This window comes from Watersipora subatra, chromosome 7 (genome assembly GCF_963576615.1).
Source record: "Watersipora subatra chromosome 7, tzWatSuba1.1, whole genome shotgun sequence".
Taxonomy (NCBI): Eukaryota; Metazoa; Bryozoa; class Gymnolaemata; order Cheilostomatida; family Watersiporidae; genus Watersipora; species Watersipora subatra.
Window position 1 is genome coordinate 58,289,364 of NC_088714.1, and position 24,137 is coordinate 58,313,500.

The 24,137-nt window shown below is 35.5% G+C and overlaps 2 protein-coding genes across 2 annotated transcripts; both read right to left on the reverse strand.

Moving 5' to 3' along the window:
• LOC137401204 (uncharacterized) lies at positions 1–17,935 on the reverse strand. Its single transcript, XM_068087601.1, has 4 exons — positions 17,808–17,935; positions 8,085–8,714; positions 3,465–3,618; positions 1–581 (listed from the first exon to the last, which is right to left on the reverse strand). Exons 2-4 carry the CDS (start codon positions 8,693–8,695, stop codon positions 444–446), a joined length of 903 nt encoding a protein of 300 aa, XP_067943702.1. The 5' UTR covers positions 8,696–8,714; positions 17,808–17,935; the 3' UTR covers positions 1–443.
• A 4,504-nt stretch (positions 17,936–22,439) lies between these two features.
• On the reverse strand, positions 22,440–22,943 carry LOC137400925 (conoporin-Cn1-like). The gene has a single exon (XM_068087266.1). The coding sequence runs from the start codon at positions 22,941–22,943 to the stop codon at positions 22,440–22,442; it is 504 nt and encodes a 167-aa protein (XP_067943367.1).
• Between the last annotated feature and the right edge of the window lie 1,194 nt (positions 22,944–24,137).

The window sequence follows — 24,137 nt, forward strand, 5'->3', positions numbered from 1 at the left end:
TACTTCCCCATACTTATCGGCATCAACTGAAGAATATTAAAAATAAAATAATTAGCAGTTTACAACACATAAACGCGAGCAAAGGGTGCAAGATTAACTCTCATGGACACCATTCGATTATACAAAAGTCTTCTGTTCAATAAGGCAAAGCTTTGGTAAAATGTATGTACTTATACCGGATATCTTTTATGTCTAGCCTGTGAGTGTAAGGCGCTATAGGCTGTCTAAGATGTGTAAAAAACACCAAAGACAGATAAAGGAGTCATCAGCAAAGCAAGAGTAAAGAATAAACAGGCAGCATCAGGCAGTTGGCCATAATCAATAAGTTTATGAATGCCTATATCCTTGCACTCCCATAGGCTGTACCGTATCAGACACAGCATATGCCCATTGAGTGGATCTCGTTCTGTCCATATAAATATCTTCTAGGACTGTGATCTGTCTTAGTCATCGTGATGCTTAGTAAGAGAAGACGAATCACCGGCCCCAAAGGAATCGCTTCCATTATCCAAACTACTGGCAGATGTTTCACTGTTTCTTTTTATTGATTTATTCATTGCACTTCCAGCCGCAGGCGAAATCTACAAATAAAAGAGTATGCCAATTGTTGGCAAGCTTCCAAGTTTGAAATAGCGAGCTAGTCAAACTTTGACAAGAGGTTCTCAGGTTTTTGTATGTTAACAAGTCACATGTTGGAGCAACCAAATGATATGGTTTGTGCTCCACATTTTTTTGAAGACAAATGAACAGAAGTATAGCCTTGGTGGTACAAGGGGCTAGATAATGCTGTTGAGGTGGTTATTGGCCTTAAGAAATACTCTAGCAGAGATTACACGAACCATAGATAAACAACTAATTTTTTTAGCTTCAAAGTTTGATATATTTCACATTTTATTCCAAGTTAACACAGCCAGTCTCTCATCTTTACTCATCGAAAACTTAAGTTACTTTCTTTTTTACAATAACTACTAACACAACGAGATTAATAAATTTAAAAGGAATTGTGTTCATCTATGGATGTTCACTTTAGTTCAACTATCATTCACACCAATGTTCTCAGATCCAGGAGTATAAAAGGGAGGTATGAAGCACTGCCCAACATTACTGATATCAGATAATCAAACTACGTGCAAGGAGAACTGCGTACACATGTACAGTACATATGTACTGTACATATGTACTGTACATGTGTACTGTACATGTGTACTGTACGTGTGTACAGTAGACATGTACAGTATATATGTACTGATCTAAAAATTGCAATGTTTCTAGAACTTTGAAGGCGATAAGTTGCAAGTAAGTATAGAGCGAAATATCTGCTCTAAACTTACAATGTTGGAAAATTCATATGATGAGATGATCACAAGTAAAGGTTTGACTGGACATGCAATTTATAGCAATAACTAAACACTATCTTATATTAATGCTCGACTGTCTATGGCTCAATAACACTAAGTCAAGTAATTGTCATAGAAAATACTTTACAAATGAGATAAAGGAATTGTACATCCAATATATGTATACTGTTATATGTTATGATTTTCTCAAAAGTTGACACGAGAATTTTTGAAGTGGTAAGAGGAAATAAGTTTTTTCATTTCTCCTTTATAATAAAACTAAATTTTCATGGCTGCTGACTACACATCTCTCCGGCAACTGTCTGTATAGCGCATATAGTGAAAATGTTGGGGGTTATCATCCTTCTAGTTCAGCAAACCCAGGTTTTAGACGTTTATAGAAATTAAGTAATCTTGATTAAAATTTTTTGAATAAGAATAAACTTGGCTGACATTTCTCCATACTCGAGTGGTATCTAGGTTAACATGGCAATGATCGACTTTTAGCTACGGTTGTTGATAGTCAGCTTATAGCGATAATGATAATCTTTCTTGCTTATCTATGCAGAATTATTCAAAATTTACCTGCGAGGAAGTTACTCTGGATTAAAAACAAAATAGTCTGTTCTGAACAAATGCTTTCACTGAAAGAGTAGACTGATGATATCACATCACTTTTATGACAAGAAAATGAAGATTTTAAGCCAGAATAAGTGATATATATCTGGGGTTTAGCAGGAGGCCTTTACACCGAAATGTGTCATAGACTTGACATAGACAGCCATAATAAAAACATGAGTTTTATTACAACAGTGATAGCCAATTAGCATTAGCGATGATCCACAGCAAGATATACATGTATGTATAACTTCAAAGTTCTACAATGAATCAGACTGCTTACTCTACTTTTATATAGATATTTGTGAAACCGACTGTATAGTAATCCTGTTTGATAGCATCGCACTGAAGAAATAATATAAACGATAATTAAAGTGCTCCATAAAAGATTTCTGTATATGGGTCTCGAACTTAGGTATGTTCAGCGTACAAGACCAACACATTACTAACCACATTAATCTGACCCCCTTTGTCATCTGCATAATAATCTTTACTATAATGAGCGTGATGTTTCGTGACATTAAAAATTTTTTGCGTGAAGGAAGAGTTATCACTGTTTCCATGTCGCGCATCATGCATATCATTTGGAGTTGTGCGCACATTGTGTCACCGTGCGAGTTAAGTGTTTCTATGGACCTTCGCACGATGCAGATTGACTCCGGCGCCTTGTTGAAAAAAGGTAAGGAATTGTAAGCTATAAGTTAATAATTAGCGACGTGAAACCTGATCGAGAAAGGGTGATGGAAGTATTGAAAATGTTTAGAATTGAATAGCTGGCACGGCATTTTATTACACATCATTCGCAAGTGCTGTTTCCATTATTCGCAAGCATGATGGATTCGATAAAGTTTTTCGATCGCAAAACTCGCTTACCTTGATTGATACCAGATTTATGCCATTTCCATGATGCAGTTAACTCGCAGATTGGCTCAAATTTGCGAATCATGCACGTCATGGAAACATAGAGAATAAGAGCAGACTGCCAACACTCTGCATTATCTAAGACAAACTCTATCTTAGAACTTTCAATCTTGTGAAAATTCTATGATTGCTCAATTGAATCTTAGAACTTTCATTATCCATATGAAAGCATCCTGATCTGATTAAAAACTCAAGAAGAAGCCTTCGCAGGCATTAAGAACGATCACCCTCAATGAACAAGTGCATGGACTGTGGTCGTGTAGCAATTTGAATTTTGTATCCTGCTGTTTTTCAGCGTAAATTTTCACCCAAAGTTACTACACATTTTGAATACAAATTAATAAAATGCACGCATGAAGAGAGATGAGAGAAGTTTGGAGAGAGATAGGTTAGAACAAGGGCCAAAAGTTAGAAGATAATATGCTAGTTTATATAATAGAATCATAAAACTAATTTTGAGAACACAATAAAAAAAAATTGAAAAGCTCCACACTCAATCAAGATAAACTATATATTTCACCAATTTTATTGCTGAGTGTATCACCGCGGAAAACAATCTGACTCGGTAGAAGAAAACTCCACACCTACCTTATATACTGCTTGTCTAATCATAGACATGGTCAGTAAAACAGCCTTGTATTGCATCCACGCCGCTGCACATACAGTCACAGACATGACACCTCCTGTTTGATAGAAGTCTGTTTGCACATCCTTTGCCTTCTTTTGTCTCAGTTTCTCATAACTGTAGATAGAGGAGCAAGATATGAAGATATCCATAGATCTCACAGACCTAATGCGAAGAAGTGGGTGAAACATTGAAGTGATGGCTATAATTTAACAAATAAAATAGATATTTAATGTTTACATCAGCATGCCATAGACACCATCAGATTGCCTTCATCATCAAATTTCTTATGATTTATGAAACTGACAGTATTACGTTAGGTCTATGGTATTCTATCAGAAGCCAAACAAACTTGTTTGAAAATTATATCAAGTGTTTTGTATGTACAGGTAAACTAAAGTCTTTACTACAAGGTTAGAAATGATATGGAGTCATTCATAATCACTGAGTCATGTACAAGCAGTAAGTTATCTTGCTAATATCAAATGAAAAGCATGCTTATTCCGAACATCCAGGTTTTCAATGGTTGGCCAAACGGCAGTGAGTTGTCGAAGACGTAAACCATAAGACTGCTACAAACATAGTGCTCGAGTGGTTGAAGGTGAAGAACTATAGCACGACAGCAATGATAACCTAATGTAATTTTAATATTAAATCATCAAAACTGATGATTTGATCATCAGTTTTGATCAGTAGATCATCAAACTTGAAGCAAATGTCTCAAAATATTCTGTTTGAACTCTCGAACTATTTGAGTTCTGAGACATTTGAAAGGCAAAGGGTGGACTATTACTAAATCTTTAAACATAAATCATTTCAAACACCGTAGACAATTGAAACTACAGATTGACAGTTTGTAGTAGTAGCAGCAGCTCATTGAGAACACTTATGCGTAAAATCGTCATTTTTGTACAATTGGAGAGATGTACAAAGTGCCACCCTTAGCTATCAAAAATGGTTATGAGCCTTACTTACAACCATATGTCTGTAAACCAATCGTCTGCGTAGTTCAGAGACTTTCATAAAGTGTTTTCCTTAAGTTCACCGAACTTTTTCAGCAATTTTTACCATTGTGTTGGAATCAACTTTCATTCCAACATAACCATCAACTATAACTTATACACCTTGGTTATATAAGTTCTACTGCAGCAATTGTTCGGAAAGCCTCCTGTATTTACCCCTTCAAAGGTGGTTATAGCAGGTGATCAGTAAAAAAGAGTCCACAAAATCGTACTTATAATGACTCGATTAAATCAATAACAATTCATTCGTTGTTTCTGCTCATGTCAATTTTCGTTTTCCAACTCAAAGTTTTTAGGCGTTTTCATTAAAACTTTGATTGCGACACCAAAGAAATAATTAGTGACTGTGTAAGGCTAGTAGTAGTTCATTTTTAACGCAGTCTTGACACGCTGATGTATATTGGAAAAAGTTTTCGCATTTACGGTGAAAAATGTGCTACTACATATTTTGAGGCTATACTGATTACACACAGTTTCTATTTATTCGCGCTACAAGTTTCTATGTATAATGGCGTCACGTAAAAAGTTTTGCTCTGCTAAAAACTGTTTGGACGCTAATATCGACTAGCTAAGCAGAAGAGGAGTTGAGGTCAGTAGACCCGGTGGAAGGTATGGAACAGCCAAAAGATCATGAAATGGTTTCAATAGAAGGCAACAACCGGAACGCAACTGACCGTGCAAACGATGCTAATTTTTTTGTTTTAAAAATGTTAATAGTTGTTTTAAAATGTTAATTTTTGTTGCTTCATGTATTATAATTATGGTTTGTTTATGTCACTTGTTTTTGAAAATATATTTGTAGCATTTAATAGATTATTATTATTATTATATTATAAACTTATGCATATTTATAGCATATTATTTGATGGCACAATTTCGGTAATCTGAACTCAGCTTACAATGGATCGAAGCTCGTAACTCCTGCTCTATTGCACATAAAAAGCTAGCTTTGGCTGCGAACTGTAACCAATATATAGATGAGTGCAATGAGCTTTTATGCAACTTTGTTAAATATAATTATAAAATGAAAATATACTTCCAAATTTAAAATGAAATAAAACACTTAAAAGCTTCAACAAATGGCAACACAGACTATAAGATCATTGTTAGTTAATTGTAAGCAATGGATATCAACTGGTAGAGACATGTTTCAGCTTTTTCATACATATTTAGTTAAAAAATCTACAAGTTTTGAAGATAAGTTAGCAAATTTTTTGCGTCAAAAAGGTTTAATATCACACCACCCGCAGGAGAATACAAAACATAGGTGGCATTTGATTCGCCCATGAAAGGGCTATATTTATCTCCTCAACGTTCGATAAGGTGTTTGAAAAGTACAACGCTGCCCTTTATTTGAACGCACCTCTAATAAAAGGCCATTTTAAGGGAAGGGTTGAAAGATTGAGCGCTATGGCATTCAAATAAAGATTTTACGGCATGTTAGCGTTATCTTCTATTAAGCGTGCTATGTTGTAAGTTATGTATTGCTCAAGGTACCCTAGGACACTTATATTTCGCTAGTATTTAGTTTCGTGAGTAGCTCACAGAGTAAAATTTCGAAGCAACTTAATTTCGCAGCTCTGATGAGTGCGAAAATATAGTGATGTGAAAATAAATGCAGTGGAACAAACATAATTGTATTCCTCAGGTTCGGTTCACCGATAAAAAAATTCAATTTGCGACTAGTTTGTAATTGTGAACCGCAGGTAGAATGGTGTGGGCAAGGTCGATAATGCAATTTGATCGCTTGCTGCCATTTGTTTCTTGGACTATCAACAGGCCAGTTTTCACTGGGACAGCTGGCCGGCTGAGCCGCCCCAACTTTTTGGGAATTTTTTACGGTAAGTACAGTCCAACTCGAAAAACTCGCCCTCAGATAAAATGTTACATTTCATCTCAAACACAAGGTCAACTCAAACGGATTTGTTTGGTCAGTTCCAACGCAATGATAAATTCCTTCAGATAACTCGACCTCAACATCCTTTATTCGAAAAGTTATTTGCCCAACGGCCATGGACGCGGTTTTTATCGCTGTAGAATGTCACTTCATTCCAAGCCATAGAGACAAACATCAACTTCTAGTAGTTCTTAGGCGTCATTATTATCATCATCAGAGGCAAAATATTTTTGTTAACGACTTTTATAAAGGTTTGCAAAAGATTCAGTTTTATCAATCACCCGCTTGGCCGTGTCCCATCGAAAGAGTAAAAGCCTCCGAATGAACTTAAAATAAAATCCGCAAAATTGATCTTTGTTAAAACGCTCAAAAGGAAAAGATGTTTTTTTTCTGAGCGTATTAACTGCGGTCATGTTATGCCTATCTTAATTTTAAAATGTCTCGTCAGTCACATCACTTAAAACATAACAAATCTAAAAAAATTACAAGTTATTGAAGAGGTGTCAGTGATGAATCCAAACCTTTCCAGAGCCATGCTGCTTGTGTAGTACTGCGAGTGTCAGTGCATGTGTCTTATTTTCTTTCAACACACGGTGCTCACTGCATTGATTGATGTCCCCAGCAAACGATAACGCTAACTAATGCATGTGCATTGACATCAAATTCCTATCATTATAAATCATTCCTAATGGGAAAATAATACTAAATAATTGCAAAATAATAACGTAATAAATTTTGACAGTCAAATTATTTTGTCGGTTTATATTTTAACGATGCCACAGTGGTCGTTAAAAACGTTAAAATAAATGTCGCTATAAAATTCAATTATACAGTATCAATGAACAAAGCTATTTAGTTTCGCTTTTTCGCTCGTTCGTTATGATAGTTTAGTTTCGCACATGAAACTTTCGCGAGAGGATGACACCGCGAAAACGCGAAAATTAGATGCCGCGAATACATAAGTGTCCTAGGGTATAAGTACTCTCATTTGTTTGGTCACTTGAAATTTGAACAGCAGAGTTCAGTTATAAATAAGCCAATCATGTTGAGCAATACTTATCGCTATTACTAATCTCTGACTTTGTAACAAACATAACACCCACCGTGTAAAATCAAAATAGTTCTATGCGCTTCATTTCACGCAAATCCCCTTAAAATTTACTAGTGGTTGTTGCCCTGTAGCAACAGTATATCTCCATGATGAAGTTAATCCGCAAGTTTGCATCATCGATAAAAACAGCATAAATCTGCAAGTCAGACGAGTTTTATCACTCGCAAATTTTTACCGAATGTTTCATGCTTGCGAAAAGTGGAAACGGCAGTTCCGTTTTCAAATGCAAGTTTTTTGCGGCACTTTCATTTTAAACACTTGCAGCACTTCAGTCATTCTTAATTCGAGCAGTTTTGAATGCGAGGCTATGACCTTTGCCATGGAAATTCTAATCATTGTTAACAAAGCGCCAGCGTTAATCTGAAACACGTGTACATATATTTAACCACTTGACACAAGGTTACTGAATGTGTGCACAACTCCAAAGTCGCATCATCCATGCAATGGAGACGTAGTGTGTGAGGGTCTACCTCACCCGGAGTATGCAACAGTTCAGCATTTGTGGCAGTGAAACAAAACTCCTATTATATATCCAATAAAAAACAAATCTTACCATCGCTTGAGAGTTGACCAGAAGCAGTCTGTGAATGCGAAACCAAGGGTGCTCAGTTTTAGGAGGAGGGACGCTGATGTAAACAAGATGGCAAGCAAAGGAGACTCCGCAACCTTCTCTTCAAGTTTCTGCGACAACTTTGAAAACTGCTGTTTAATATATTGATTGATAGAGTGCTCTATGTGCGCCTGTGATTTCCAAGGTGCAGCGAAGTAAGCCGCACTCATGTGACTTTGGATAGCTGACGCACAAGCCTTGGTGCCAGAAACGTGGTAATAAAGTTTCTGTGCCAACCCTAACGAACTTAGTAGCATTAGCTGAGAACCACAAAGCCATATGGCTGTCGGTATCATATCCACAAGCATGTATATGATGATGTATGGAAGGCTATAAATGGCCTTGAATAGGAACTTCTGCGACCATTGCAGGCTCAGAAAGACTAACGCCAAAACAAGCGTGTCAGAGGCTGCCCTCTGTACGACCCGTTTGTTGAGCTGCCGAGAGGCAAAGAAGTGAAGCGTTGTAATGACGAGAAACTGAACGAGGTACCAGATAGCTGTGTACCAGATGTAGGAGAAAGTGGATACTTCCTTGACATCCTCTTCCGCCATACTTGGATGCGCCTCTTTCCTGCAATTGGTGCATGACACTAAACATCTCACATAGACTTGCATTGTTGTAGAATACACTTTATTATGTAATGAGAAAACCTTTTTGAAGATATATTTACACCACTGGGATTTGAGTCTGACAGGTCATATTTCAAAACACCGCATAGATTATTCAATGTAATAACTAAAATGCTAAATGACAATTGACAGCGCTAAAAATAGTAATATCCAATCAGTGCAGAGCCGAATACAAGGGAGTCAATTGGACTGAATTATTACGAGTCACACAGATTCTTTATTGATGGAATGCGTATAGTCTATTTACGAAGCTAGAAATGCGAAACTGGAGTTGCGAGCACATGCATTAAATTTGTTGATTGCAAAAGATTCTGAAATTTCCAACACAGCTTCCTAGAATAATTTGTCGTAAAAGATATGAGTGCCATGATTAAGCACTCTAGCACATTTTTCAAAGTAGATAAACACCATCTTTAGTGTAAACAAACCATTGAGCTAATCTAAAATGCTTATTATATGGCCTACAAGCTTACCCAAACTATTGCAAGTAAATTAACACTATTGGTTAACAAATGACATAAAATACAAATCATTGGATAACATTGAAAAAAAGATATTATTTAAAAATGTTGATTATGCCCATACAATGGGTTAATTCAATGGCGCTGGTTCACAGTCAACACAACAAATTAGTCCCACGACCAAACGAGCGGAGCGAAGTTAGAGTTTTTATGATAATTGCATGTGTACACAACTTGCGAAAATTATTCATCAACAACGTCGCAAACCCTTGCATCGAAATCTCATCAACAAATTTGACCATTTTTTTGTAGAGTCGTTAAAGTATAATAACGATACAAAACACATATAAACCTATTTAAATATGTTACCAAGTCTTTAAAAAGTTACCGCAATATCTTAAAACTAACCCATCTGATCGGATTATACATAAATAGACAGATTAATTCGGCCAAAAATCTTTATTAAAACTGGCCAAGCCTTGCTTTTATCAAAATTAAGATCGACAAACGAAACGCCGACCGACAGAGGATAGAACCATTAAGTCGTGCGCATTTCACGAAAAAACAACGTGCAAATTTCACCAGTCTATAGCATTGTCGAATTGCCGAAGGTTTCTGTAATTAACGTAGAAGTACAGAAATCATTTCTTTTTTGCCGATTTCAAAGTAAATGACATTTTGGAAACTTTTGAGTACTTTAGTATTCTAACTGATGTCCAAAGCAGTGAAAGTAAAGGAAATGACGATGATATTTTTTTCTAACGATTCTTATGAGATCATTACAATATTCAATTGTAAGTTTGGATGACTATCGAAGTCTTATAGTCACACTAACAACATTGATAATGGGTCGATATGTCACTGTTATTATTTTTTCTAAATAGTTTTGTTAAATAGATTTTCTAAAAATTTATATAAATATCACAACTTCTTGATCTTGTTAGCTATGATGTTATGAAATGTAAACAAAATTGTGCATTGGTTTTCTATTATTACTGTATTACCATAATAATATTGGTTATTCTAATAATATCAGTGCATTTTACTTCTAAGATTGGCCAATATTGCATTTCTCCTATTGCAGAGGGAGAGATATAAACATATAATCTTTTCCTTTCATTATTGCTGTTTGTTGTATATAATAACACCAACACCCAGTACATTACAGCTACCATTGCAGTTATCCTATTGCACTGCAGTGCCATTTGACTGCTAATATTGCATTTCTTAACCATCAGTACCCTTTCTTTTTTCCAATATCACTTTGGTCGTGGGCTGTATGGCAGGGGAATTTCTAGTTAAAATAATTTCTAATAAGGAACAACGTTGCTATCACTACCTGTGAACCTGTCCTACCTATAGAGCTACCAATACCTAAGTATTTACAGTGTGTTTGCACAGCCTGATGATACAATGACTATCATGGCAGTTGACGACTAGACCAGCATATTGGTGATAAGTTAGATATATTTTCCAACGCTTGTCTCTCATTAGCTAAATTGTTAAACTGCACTGCAATGAACAACCAGCATAGATTCCACTGTAAAATAGCGATTTCACATCAATCAGAATACATGTTAGCATCGTAAAACATCGCTCCATGTAGCTACGTCTTTCCCTTTGCCAGTATCTCCTGGGCAACCAATATAATTTTGCCAGTTGCTTAGGGCACAAGAAACATGTTGAAGTCGAGTGTCACGCTGTCTGCAAACCCAACCTGTCATCATAAACACATTTCAGTTTTTTCAGACACAAACTATGACTAGGCGGATAAGAAAGCTATAAGCATCCATGTACACGGAATAGCTACGTGAAATCATTAATATTGTCTCCTCCGATAGCTATGCCGGCAATTGAAACATATCGCTGCAAGAGACTCTTGCAGACTGTTTATATTAGCTATACCTTCCCTGTTAACATATAGTGCAATATTTACTGTACATTACTTAGCACGCTATTACCTCATAGCTAATATAAGGTAATTAGAGTCAATTACATTATGGAGTCGATTAGACATATTGCATGCCTTTTCTTTAAAAAAGGTTTAGCGCTTTTGAAGCAACGAAAGCCGGTAACACAGCCGGTATTCAATTTGAAGGAGTTGCTATTCCTTGAAAAACAAACTTCAGCACAGCTTTATAATAGCAAAGGTTGTAAATAGCTTTCCCTAGAGAGGAAAGCTACGCTGAAGATCCGTTCAGTTCATGAGCTATTTTAGTATTGTCAACTTATTAACTGTTGTAAACCAATCAAGCTATTGGATTGGATGCTACAGTGGCAGCACTTTGTCTTTTGACGTTTACTACTCAGACACTTACTGTACTACTTACTACCCTGACAGCCTGATTTGCCACGAGAGATCGTCAGGTGCGCCGCTACAACGCGGAGAATCAGTATATTTACAATGATTCTCAAATTCCAGAAAGCAGTTGAATGGCGCCGTTGTTAGAGTGTTGGTCCACAATGTAGACAGTCGTGAGTTCAAACCCAGTATAATCCCACGACCAAACAAGAGCGAAGCGATTGATTGGGAGATTTATGATAAATGCACATGTGCACACAACTCCCGAAAAATTATCCGTTAATGGACGTCACCAAACCCTTGTTACGAAATCCTATCAACAAATTTGACTATTTTTCAGTAAAGTCGTTTAAGTATAATAATGATACAAAACGCATATAAACTTATTTAAATATGTTATCAAGCCTTTGAACGGTTACCGCAAATTCCTAAAACTAACCCATCTGATCCGATTATACATAAATAGACAGATTAATTCTGCCAAAAATCGCCACAAAACGCTTGAACAGTTTGGTTTATTAATAGTTTCGCCCGACCTACGAAACGCCAATAAAGCCGTGCAACAGATAGTAGAACTATTTAGCAGTGCGCAATTCAGCACGAGAAAAACGTGCTCATTTCACCAGTCTATGGCATTGTTTAATTGCCAAGAAGGTTTGTGTACTGTTTGAGGCGTAGACCGATTTACAGGTACGAAAATGTGGTACACAGTTTATCAGCCTACGTTTTTGTCCAATTACCGAAGGTTTTTCAAATTATCTAGAACATCAGCCAGATTTCTTTACATCTTATCTACAAGGTAGGGCGTTACTACAACGCCCTTTTATGACAAGAATATTTCTTGATTTCACTCCAGTTTTCATAAAACTTCCAGTCGCATAAATGCCAACGCTTGCTTTCTGTTACATATCGCTGTCAAAACCATTCTACATTCACAACACAACCAACTTTCAAACTGTATATTACACAACAGCTTGCCGTTTAACTTTTAATATTGTATTTCAGAAATATAATAAACATATTTCTTTATTGTTAGCATTGTTGTTGTTAATTAAATTACGTACAGTAGGTTAGGTCTACAGCTTGAATTAATATTTATTTTATTATTGTAAAACATAAGTTTGAGATAGTTAAATATTTATTATATTAATATTTATTTCTGTTACATATCGCTGTCAAAACCGTTCTACATTCAACGCAACCAACTTTCAAACTGTATATTACAATATATTTTACTTTTAATATTGCATTTCAGAAATATAATAAATATATTTCATTATTGCTATTGTTGGTTAAATTACGTACAGTAGTTTAGGTCTACAGCTTGAATTAATATTTATTTTATTATTGTAAAACATAAGTTTGAGATAGTTAAATATTTATTTTATTAATATTTATTTCTGTTACATATCGCTGTCAAAACCGTTCTACATTCAACACAACCAACTTTCATATATTATTACTTTATATATTACTTATTATTATTATATATTATTACTTTTATATATTACAATATATTTTACTTTTAATATTGCGTTTCAGAGATATATAATAAACATATTTCATTATTGATGTTGTTATTTAAATTACATACTGTAGTTTAGGTCTACAGCTTTACAGTTTACAGGTCTAAGTCTCATTTACATTATACTCTGTCAATTCCTGCTGAGAACTACTTTTGCAACAACCAACAGTACCCTTTCTTTTTTCCATTATTACTTTGGTCGTGGGCTGTATCATAGTGGAATTTCTAGTGTATTTTTCCCCAACTAACTGTGGCTTCAGACGGACGGACAGACAGACACGGCTCTTTCTATCGTAAATATTTTTACTTTGTTTAGCCATTTAAGCTTTTAGTTAAAAAAACATTAAATGTAATCTTTAAATTGATATAAATGACAATAACAATAATAAAACAATGACAAACCAAATATTTGAAAAATATAAATATAAATTTTTATTTATTGAAAACCAACAAATATCACAAATAAGGCCTGGATAGAAACCGTATTTGAAAAGATAACAATCACCATTCTCTAATCGATCAGAATAGACCAACTTCATGTGTCGAGGTTCTACTGTATTTTTAGCCAGTTATAATCATTGAAGGGTATTTTAATTATTCAGATATCGAGATAACAGACATTCAACCGGTCAGCATAGACCAACTTCATGTGTCGAGGTTCTACTGTATTTTTAGCCAGTTATAATCATTGAAGGGTATTTTAATTATTCAGATATCGAGATAACAGACATTCAACCGGTCAGCATAGACCAACTTCATGTGTCGAGGTTCTACTGTATTTTTAGCCAGTTATAATCATTGAAGGGTATTTTAATTATTCAGATATCGAGATAACAGACATTCAACCGGTCAGCATAGACCAACTTCATGTGTCGAGGTTCTACTGTATTTTTAGCCAGTTATAATCATTGAAGGGTATTTTAATTATTCAGATATCGAGATAACAGACATTCAACCGGTCAGCATAGACCAACTTCATGTGTCGAGGTTCTACTGTATTTTTAGCCAGTTATAATCATTGAAGGGTATTTTAATTATTCAGATATCGAGATAACAGACATTCAACCGGTCAGCATAGACCAACTTCATGTGTCGAGGTTCTACTGTATTTTTAGCCAGTTATAATCATTGAAGGGTATTTTAATTATTCAGATATCGAAATAACAGACATTCAACCGGTCAGCATAGACCAACTTCATGTGTCGAGGTTCTACTGTATTTTTAGCCAGTTATAATCATTGAAGGGTATTTTAATTATTCAGATATCGAGATAACAGACATTCAACCAGTCAGAATAGACCAACTTCATGTGTCGAGGTTCTACTGTATTTTTAGCCAGTTATAATCATTGAAGGGTATTTTAATTATTCAGATATCGAGATAACAGACATTCAACCGGTCAGCATAGACCAACTTCATGTGTCGAGGTTCTACTGTATTTTTAGCCAGTTATAATCATTGAAGGGTATTTTAATTATTCAGATATCGAGATAACAGACATTCAACCGGTCAGCATAGACCAACTTCATGTGTCGAGGTTCTACTGTATTTTTAGCCAGTTATAATCATTGAAGGGTATTTTAATTATTCAGATATCGAGATAACAGACATTCAACCGGTCAGAATAGACCAACTTCATGTGTCGAGGTTCTACTGTATTTTTAGCCAGTTATAATCATTGAAGGGTATTTTAATTATTCAGATATCGAGATAACAGACATTCAACCGGTCAGCATAGACCAACTTCATGTGTCGAGGTTCTACTGTATTTTTAGCCAGTTATAATCATTGAAGGGTATTTTAATTATTCAGATATCGAAATAACAGACATTCAACCGGTCAGCATAGACCAACTTCATGTGTCGAGGTTCTACTGTATTTTTAGCCAGTTATAATCATTGAAGGGTATTTTAATTATTCAGATATCGAGATAACAGACATTCAACCGGTCAGCATAGACCAACTTCATGTGTCGAGGTTCTACTGTATTTTTAGCCAGTTATAATCATTGAAGGGTATTTTAATTATTCAGATATCGAGATAACAGACATTCAACCGGTCAGCATAGACCAACTTCATGTGTCGAGGTTCTACTGTATTTTTAGCCAGTTATAATCATTGAAGGGTATTTTAATTATTCAGATATCGAGATAACAGGCATTCAAACGATCACAGCAGCTTTGCTCAATAATGCTGCTTAACATATGAAGTGAAAACCTAATGAATGCAAGAGACACATTCTGTATCATTTATTCTTTTGAAACTAGCATTCTCTCTCTTTCTAATCTTTCTTGCAGTCTATGTAAGTATTGATTGGAATTCATCTACTGATAACCTCTCATGCAAAACAAGGGTTTACAATAGTTAGCGCAGTTATAATATGTACATGCACTGAGTTCCCATATGCCCCCTATCAAAACTGACAGTCATTGCCAACAAGCTTGACAATGCTCAAATAGGCTTAACACAGAAATGCGGACAAACAGTAAATACGGTGGACAAACAGTAAATACTGCGCAGAGGTGGGTAGAGGATTGTTTAATAACTGGTAATAACTCATTACCACTCAGCAGACTTGTTCAATCAAATGATTAAACTTGACCTTTTGTTGTCAGATTGAAAGAAAATTCTTTAGGTTTGTATTTAACAGACGTAGCATACTCGGCTAAAATGTACAAACCTTCCAAATTAGATATTTCGCTCTAATTTAGGGCAAAATAGTAATAATTTTAATTAATCATGCAGTCTCAAATATACTTATTTAAAACTTGCATGTAAAAGTGTCTCAAACACATAACCAATGTATTCTATCTAGCATGATACATTTCACAGACTACGGCTGGTTGTATCAAGCAGAGATAATGGAATAGTATATAATTGTATTCCCTCCTGACCCTTGAGTAGCTCGGGTAACAGTTATGATGTTCGCTCCCTCAGTTCAGCGTTATTCGTTATTCGTTATATGTTATAGAGAAATCAAAACCAGAAACAGATACGTAATAAAATTTTAAACGATGACAAAGCTGAAGTTTAGTAAAATACATAGTTAGTAAAACTTACCTTTAAGTACGTGTTTAATAAGCTAAATTCATTTAAGTTAAATTCAACGTTTATGGTATAGGCCTACATCTGTCTCGAAGGTAAGAGCTCCCTACGGTACGTACTGCACGTAGTACATGATAATGTTACATTTTATTGCAGATGATAACCACTAAATACACTAAAGTTACTGTAGGTAACTATAGTTATTAAAGTTAGCATACTATTTTGTTACTAATTTTTAGTTTTACAATAATAATTGTACAATACGAATATAAAATTTCCAAATTAACTACATTTAGAAATTTAACTTTTTTACCAGAGGGTGTTTGCATTAGATAATTACTATGGGTTTCTATACCCCCTGCATACTACAATTTCGCCTTATGATGCCAACGCTGAAACAAATTTAAACTGTATGGCGTGGGTCCACTGTAAGATCCAAGTATTCGTAAGACCAACTACACATGTCACATACTAAATGTATCACTATTATTATTGCAGTTAGTGATGTACTATTGCTTTATAATTCTTCATATTTGAAGTGTTTACATAAACCTAAATAGTATAGTTAAATATTAGCCACTAAAATAATGGTAATATTATTGAGATATATTGGTTTGGTATCTTGTGTGTGTTGCTGAAGAATTCAAGGCTATTCTCTACCTAGGTCTATCTTCATCAGGCATGCTATACCCCTTGCATCTATTTGAAAGTCAGGAAAGTTTAATACAACAAAACTTTTAACTTTGTGGAGAAAACCTACTCAATTATCATATGAAAAAAAACGTTTATTTTTTTAGTTGCACCAAAACTGTGAAAAGGACAAATAATTCACCATATAGGTCGATGCTAATTATTCTGTGGACACTGCAAATGGATTTAATCGGCAGTAATTGAACAAACCAATGTGAAGATGCTATTTTTCAAAGTTTCCCAAAATGTTGCACTGCATGAGTTTTTAGCTGTTTAGAAATGCAACGCCAGATTAAATGGAGTTAGAAGGTATGGTTCAATGTCATGTTGTAAGTTTTGCTGTCAACTCTATAAGCAACCATGTTTGCATACTAGCTGTCAACCATTTCATAGTGGAAATCCCTCTATCTTATTGCAGTGTGGATTATGACAATTGTACGTCGAAATAATGTGCCAAGTATTCGTTTTTCAAGACTTCACCAATTAAATCTGAAATCACAACAGCCTGCCACTTAGTCTGCAGGTTAAATATTTATTGTTGTGCAATCCTTCCTATTTCATGGTCTTTGTTAGCTGACATGAGATACATGCTATGAATGGGTAGCCTGAACAAAATTAACGGGCATCTAGAGACTTCGTGCATTAAACAGAACGCTTGAAACCTTTCCGAGATTACTTCATAAGTTCTAATGATTATTTTCCATATGTTATAAGCCTATGCAAAAACAGGAAGCCTCTGACTTCTTTGTAAGCCTACTAAATATTTATAATGACAGATACTCACCAATATTGGCTCACAATTTTACACCAATTCCAATTTCTTCAAAGAAAGCAGGAAAATAATTTAAGAGCATTAGTACAAAGCAAATAAAATTAAGTTTAAACAAATAGGCCTACTTTATCAATAGAAGTGGGTTCTGCTTAGATTGTTCCCTGTATTCTTTCTTGCCTCTTTTTGCACGAGGTCTTTTTTTAAACCAAATTGTTCCGAGAAAATCTACAATTACTTACCACTGGTGATCGCTGAATGCTAAAGCAACTTAACTAACGTTAGTAGGGCGCGAAGAATATTGAATGAGTATTGACCGACGTATCAGCTTACAATCCCAGCGCAACAATGCTGGGCACGCGGTAGTCAGAGAACTGCATGACTCACAGCGCAATCAATTTAGCCTCATTGTCAACAATGCAACGCTACTCATACACCGGAACGCGAAGCCTTCTTTTTGTCATGCGCAAAGGCTATGCGGGATTTCCTGCTGCTAATAGGGCTTGTGATCAAGATAACCGAGCAGAGAGATTGCTCATTAATGGATTGTGATGAGGGAAGGTGCTGACTGCTGCACCGCATGCAACCGCCGTGTGACAATACATGCATGCTTCCTAAGCCTTACCTTACATTTTAATTACTACACAGAGGCAAGATAAGACACTGCTTTGAAAGTAAGGAGAAATAACATCCCAAAAGCCAAAATGGGCAGTGGTTAGAAAAAACAAAAAAAATTTCATTTATTGCAAACCAATCTGTGTGAAGGATTTGCTTAGCCCAGCTTTCTTAATCTACCATATGCATCAGGCTATCATGGGATTAGCCCAGCAATACACAAGCAGCTTTCATGGAAGCACACAAGACTTATTTTATAGGCAGCTGTAATCCAGTGTTCGGAGAGGAGGGACAAGAAAGAGTACAGAGAAAGAAGCCTAGCGGATTAGAGCGAAGAAATGTGAATGGACGAAACGAAGAACTTAGTGTGAATTCTGGATCACCGTAAAGAACAGCACGGTTAACCTCTAAACAGCTGGCTGCATATATGCATCATCATTTACATTTCGTATTTAAAAGTTTACCTGTCTGGATACTTGTTATTGTTATCTCATTTCAACATTACGCTTCATTGCCTTAAACTGTATTTGATTGTTGTCTACCCTTTCAGAGCTTGAATAGTATAAAAGGGTTGATACTTTCTCTAAGGCTTATTAGGCTTGGCCCAAAATCACGTTTTAGGGGGGGGGTTTCAGACCATGGGGCACTGTCAGTGAATTTACTACTTTAGGGGGGGGGTTTCCACAGCCAAATCGGTGAAAGGGCCCATGTTTCTCATAGCTTTCTTCACACTGTTCAATGGTGATTTTGAGGTCAATTATTTTATAGCTTCTGAATCATATTGGATGTTTAGTGGGGCGTGGAACCTTGGCGCCCCCTAGTGAACTTCCAGTGTTTAGGTGTATTTCAAATTTAACAACCAGGTAATTGGGGGTACAATATCCAAGTCTGGGCCTAGCCAGGTGGGTGTTTCTTTCAGAGTATCAACCCTGGAACAAAAGGCATCCTGATCAACCAGTCACACTGCTTGTGACAATTACAGTTGTGCATGCGAGCTATTACTTATTCAGTAGAAGACACCTTCTACGCAGAACCCACTCGCGAGTAGCTAATCAGTGCTGATTTCCACAGCACTTGCAAGCTACTAATCTGTCAAATAATGTGAAATTTAAGGAGAATCTATATATGCAGAATCATACTTTGGTCTCAACATGAGTGCAATGAATAAAATAACAGCATATATTTTTATTTAAAATGAATATCCATCATCAGTTTTGAGAATTCAAGGCTTATGACTAGCATAATATATGCTAGTATATTTATATGGTATATACATATAGTATACAAGTTATTCCTTAGTATAGCCAGATGAAATACGTAGTGTGCTGGATAAACGCCTGAGTTCAAATCCAGTGAGCAGCGAATTTTCCATTCCTAAAACTATATCGCTGTAATTGGACAGACGGACAGACAAACATTAAGATATATATAAATGACTAGTACAATGGAGGAACTGATAGTAATGTAACCGCATGCAACCCAAAAAGTATGCTTAGTACAAGAGTGGTCGAGTTTCATAGATACATCTATTGAATGCAAATAAAAAAATTGTAATAGTACTGGCGTTATGTAGGCACAACTGCATGCATAGTGCAATATGAATTGCATCCACGTAATATGGCAGACAGATATAGCATTGCAACGCAAAGAGAAACTACGCATATTTACCCTGGCCATATTTTATGTGCCATAACTAGATCCATGTAACATCACAGATGAATTATTGACTGTCAACATATTTTATAAGTAAACAACAGAGTGATTGTGCGAGACATGAAGCATCATCTCCTAAATCAATATTTCACAGGAAGGCAATTGATTCTCTTATAGATTTAGAACTCAGAGTTTCCAAAGATGGCGATTTGTAATACTATAAGAATGTCCACTCAGACTTGAGAACAGACTACTGAACAATTTTTAACTAGTAGTGTCAGCACTAAAGAATTAATTCTACAATAGCCAAGGTAAAGCTAGGATAATAATTGGGATTTGTCTCATCAATGTAGATATCGCAACTCTTTATGCAGAATAAACTGCCTATTTTATCTAGTAGTTTAGTAAACATTCGAGCAGTTATAATGCACCAACTTATAACAAAAGATCTCAATATTTTAATATACTTTAAAGTTACTCTAACATCAAAAATGGTTCTCATGAAAGGCTCAGAATTCCAGAGTTATTTAAGGCAAAATAGGGAGCAAAGTAGGCAGGAAGTACGAATGTAACCATGGGCTACAAAGGTTATGAAATAGTTTTCTTCCTGAAGTTGGTTATGATATAGCGATACGTATCATGAGTGTACTGCGTGAATATAGCTTTACTCTCAAACATACACCAAATAAAACCGATTAAACATCATTCGTTAGGTTTTCAGCTCCAACACGTCCTACAGTATTTAATGATCTTGTTTTGAATATTTGCAACCATCAAGAAGTTTACCTTCACATTTTTTTAAAATATGGTTATTCATCAGCTGCAAACCATAAAGTATGTAAACTTAATAAAATATTTTCTCATGTGCTGTAAAAGTTGGTCATGTCAGGGGGAAACAATTTATTAGTATCACGTCGTGATGCAAAGCTTGTCATGTAGAACCATCAAAGTTAGAGTAATCCAAAGCCTTCGTTTTTTTTAACTGAAAAAAAAATTATTGGCAAGTCTGGTCAAACGACTTGAAAAACAGCTCCAAACCCTTTTTAGTCATTTGCTGACATCTGAGTTCACTGACTCCTGCTATTCTTTATAAAGCTTCTGCTAAGCCTCATCTAGCTCTCAGGTAAATAAATTTATTCTTGAGACTCTTAATTATAGCTTTGTGTGACCAAGCAATGTTCCAAACATCCTAGCTACTAGTAACCTTTGTTTCTATCAATGTTTAATGCTATCATTTTCCGCAATTAAAGAGTCGATTTGCATCTCCACTCTTTTGCAGACAGACAGCACTTGCATAACTTGTCATTGTGAATATTAAATTATTCATTCTCTTTTGACAGGTTCTTTCCCAACCAGCAGTGTAAACCAATTTTCTTTATAAGTGTGCATCACACAAACATACCTTAGTCAGTGTACACTGCTCAAACATACCTGTAGTCTCCTTAGTAAGTGTACACTACACTAACCTGTCTGTATTTATCGATTGTTCATAGAATGGCTGGATATAAAAGAATGCAATGAAAGTTATCACCTGCTGTATTGTCGGGTCATCAATTATGGTTGGTTGTCCAACTTCCGGTGCCTAATTAGGACTGATAAACGTAAAGAATAAGACGGAGAGGTATTCGTTAGATATCAGTTATTGGAAATTCATATTGGAGAGTTTGGCAATGACAGTAACCCTTGCGCATATTTGATATTCCTATTGACTAAAATAGCTATCATTATAAATCTAATGCTCAAAATTTCTGTTGACTAATACACCAACTAGATGTAAGGAATGACTAATATGCCCCTGCAGAATATATTGAGTACAGCTATTAACATAAAAACCTGAATTGGTTAATGAGTTTGGCTGGCAGTTGGTGTAGCAGTGAAATTAACATTTACTCAGCGTCTGGTGACTAAGGTGCTCATAATTGGCCACCAATATACCATTGATAGTTTTAGCTGGCTCTCCAATAGAAACAAGGCATACAAAATTATGACATTACTAAACAGGTGAACCATTTAGCTAACTACCTTTACAATGAGTTGGTTTTGTCTGAATGTAATTTAAAGTTGCATTTCTTCATGCAAAAACCTGTCTTCCTCAAGCGACTCAGCTCATTAGTATCGGCAGTGTGTGTACATGTGTGCATATGTGTGTGTACATGTGTGTGTGAGCGCATGCGCGCGTGCGTGTTTGTGCTTGCATGTGTGAGCGCACGTGTGAATGTGTGGTGTGCTTGTGTGCATGTGTGTATGAATTTACTGCTTTGCTGTCTAGGCATAGACCTATTAACTATACTAGTTACTATATTAGTATAGTTAATAGGTCTATGTGTCTAGGTGAGTGCGTGTTTACTGCTTTGGTATGTGAGAATTTGCCACTTCTTTATGAGGGAGTTCACTACTCTTGTGTATGAAAATTATTTTTGTATTTGCATGATAATTTTTAAAGTTTTTTCTTAGTTTTTAATAAAGTTAGAAGACTTGACCTGAATCAAATAGTATTTACCAAAATCCTCTATATCAAGAGCTCATCTGCCTTTAGCAAAATGTATCATTAATGTATCATTTATTAATACCTCCACACAACTTACTCATACAACAATATCGTAAAGTTAACCGACTACATCATCAAGCTGGAGCTTGTTCATGTAGTCTTCTACATTGGTGGCAAAATTATTTTTGTCTTTTGGAAACACGTACAGCTTAATCTTAGCATGTTTAGAGGTACCCATAGTTCCTTGCACACAAAAAGTTTCGTCACATCGCTGAATGCTGTTGGCTGAGTAATAATATTCAGCAACAGTAAAGTTCATAGAGTTTTCATACATCTCGTCTGCGATAGACTCGTAGTGCAAGTCCCTGTTCACAAAACCGATGCTGAGTTTGTTTTTGTGGAATAGGAAGCTGCCGGGTGAGTACCACATGATAATCACTCTTTTACCGCTGTGCAGGAGCCAAGAGACAGTGCCATATGTGCCTCCCAGGCTGTAGGGAGTATTGTGGGCAACCATGGCTTCTCTGTGACCAGGCAACACAGTTGAAGGTGGATAGCTGATTTGACCATTGACAGGATAGGCTAGAGGCTTTGTCATTGGCCATTCGCTGAAGTTTTCCATTTCGATTTCTGTTAATACAGTGAAGTCTGAATCATCATCTGCGGTTCTGGTAGCTGATGCGATGCTGCCGCCTGGAATTATTGCAGTGCTGAGAGCACTGGCCGATAGAGAAGTTTTCCGTTTGACTCTCTCTACAATAGTAGAAAATAGTTTTGTGCTTTTCATAAAGTGAAACAAATTTGAAGCTTACCTTGGTTTGCTCTATTAAATAGATCTACCTAAGGTAAGTCTCTAACTTTGTTTCACTCAGTTTTTAATAGAAGTAGGCCTACTAGGACTTGGTAAGATAAACTTAATGGGATATTGGGATAATATTATCCCAATATCCCATGTGAGACAATAGGGTATTAATATATCCTATTATCTAATTATATAGTAGGATATATTAATATATATCATATTACATAATTGAATACTATAAAATAGATCTTCACTTAATATATCTACATCTATTAAAAGTGGATCTATTAAATGGTAGATCTGTTTAATAGATCTACCATTTATTAGATCTATTAAATCTATATTTAGGTAATCTCCATTTTACCTAAAAATAGAGTTTACCTTGGGTAGATCTATTTAATAGATCTATTTAATAAATTTACCCAAGGCTAAAAAGAGTTAACCTTGGGTAGATCTATTTAATAGATCTACCCACAGTAATCTCTTTTTTTAAGTAAAGCTTTTATTTAGAAAACAAATTTTGTTTTATAAAAAAGTGTTAGTATTTAGTTAAAGTTGCTTAATGTTTTAATTAATTATATATCTTTATAAATCTGACTTTCTTGTTGTGTCTGCCTGTTAGTTTGCGTAAACGCTGTGCATGTTTGCATATTTTGGTTGATTACATAAAAACTTCCCACGCATATGCTCGCTGCCTTCTGTCAGGTCGCTAAAATATTTCGTTACAAAATACCATCTAGTTTCTGGGAACTAGCCTCTGCCTCCTGAACACCCACCTGAGGGTATCTGGCTTAAAATAAAAGAATTCCCATGCATCACCAGACTTGTACAATCTAAAATAGAGCTAAACAAGTCAGTAAATGGTGTGGTACGGGTTTCCTGACATCGTGGTTAAAGTTTGTCTCCCACTGATGAATCCAAAGAAGGAAAAGAGAGAGTATTCATATATACGGTAATTGTCTCTCTGGCAGCAAAGCTGTTCATATACGTTCACTTTTATGTACTCTATATATA

Excerpts from the sequence above, each read along its gene's own strand:
- LOC137401204 (XM_068087601.1), bottom strand. The coding sequence starts at position 8,695 with ATGGCGGAAGAGGATGTCAAGGAAGTATCCACTTTCTCCTACATCTGG. Across the intron at positions 3,619-8,084 it reads TGGTCAACTCTCAAGCGATG|TTATGAGAAACTGAGACAAA; the intron begins GTAAGATTTGTT and ends CTCTATCTACAG. Across the intron at positions 582-3,464 it reads TTAGACAAGCAGTATATAAG|ATTTCGCCTGCGGCTGGAAG; the intron begins GTAGGTGTGGAG and ends TTTTATTTGTAG.
- LOC137400925 (XM_068087266.1), bottom strand. The coding sequence starts at position 22,943 with ATGGAAAACTTCAGCGAATGGCCAATGACAAAGCCTCTAGCCTATCCT.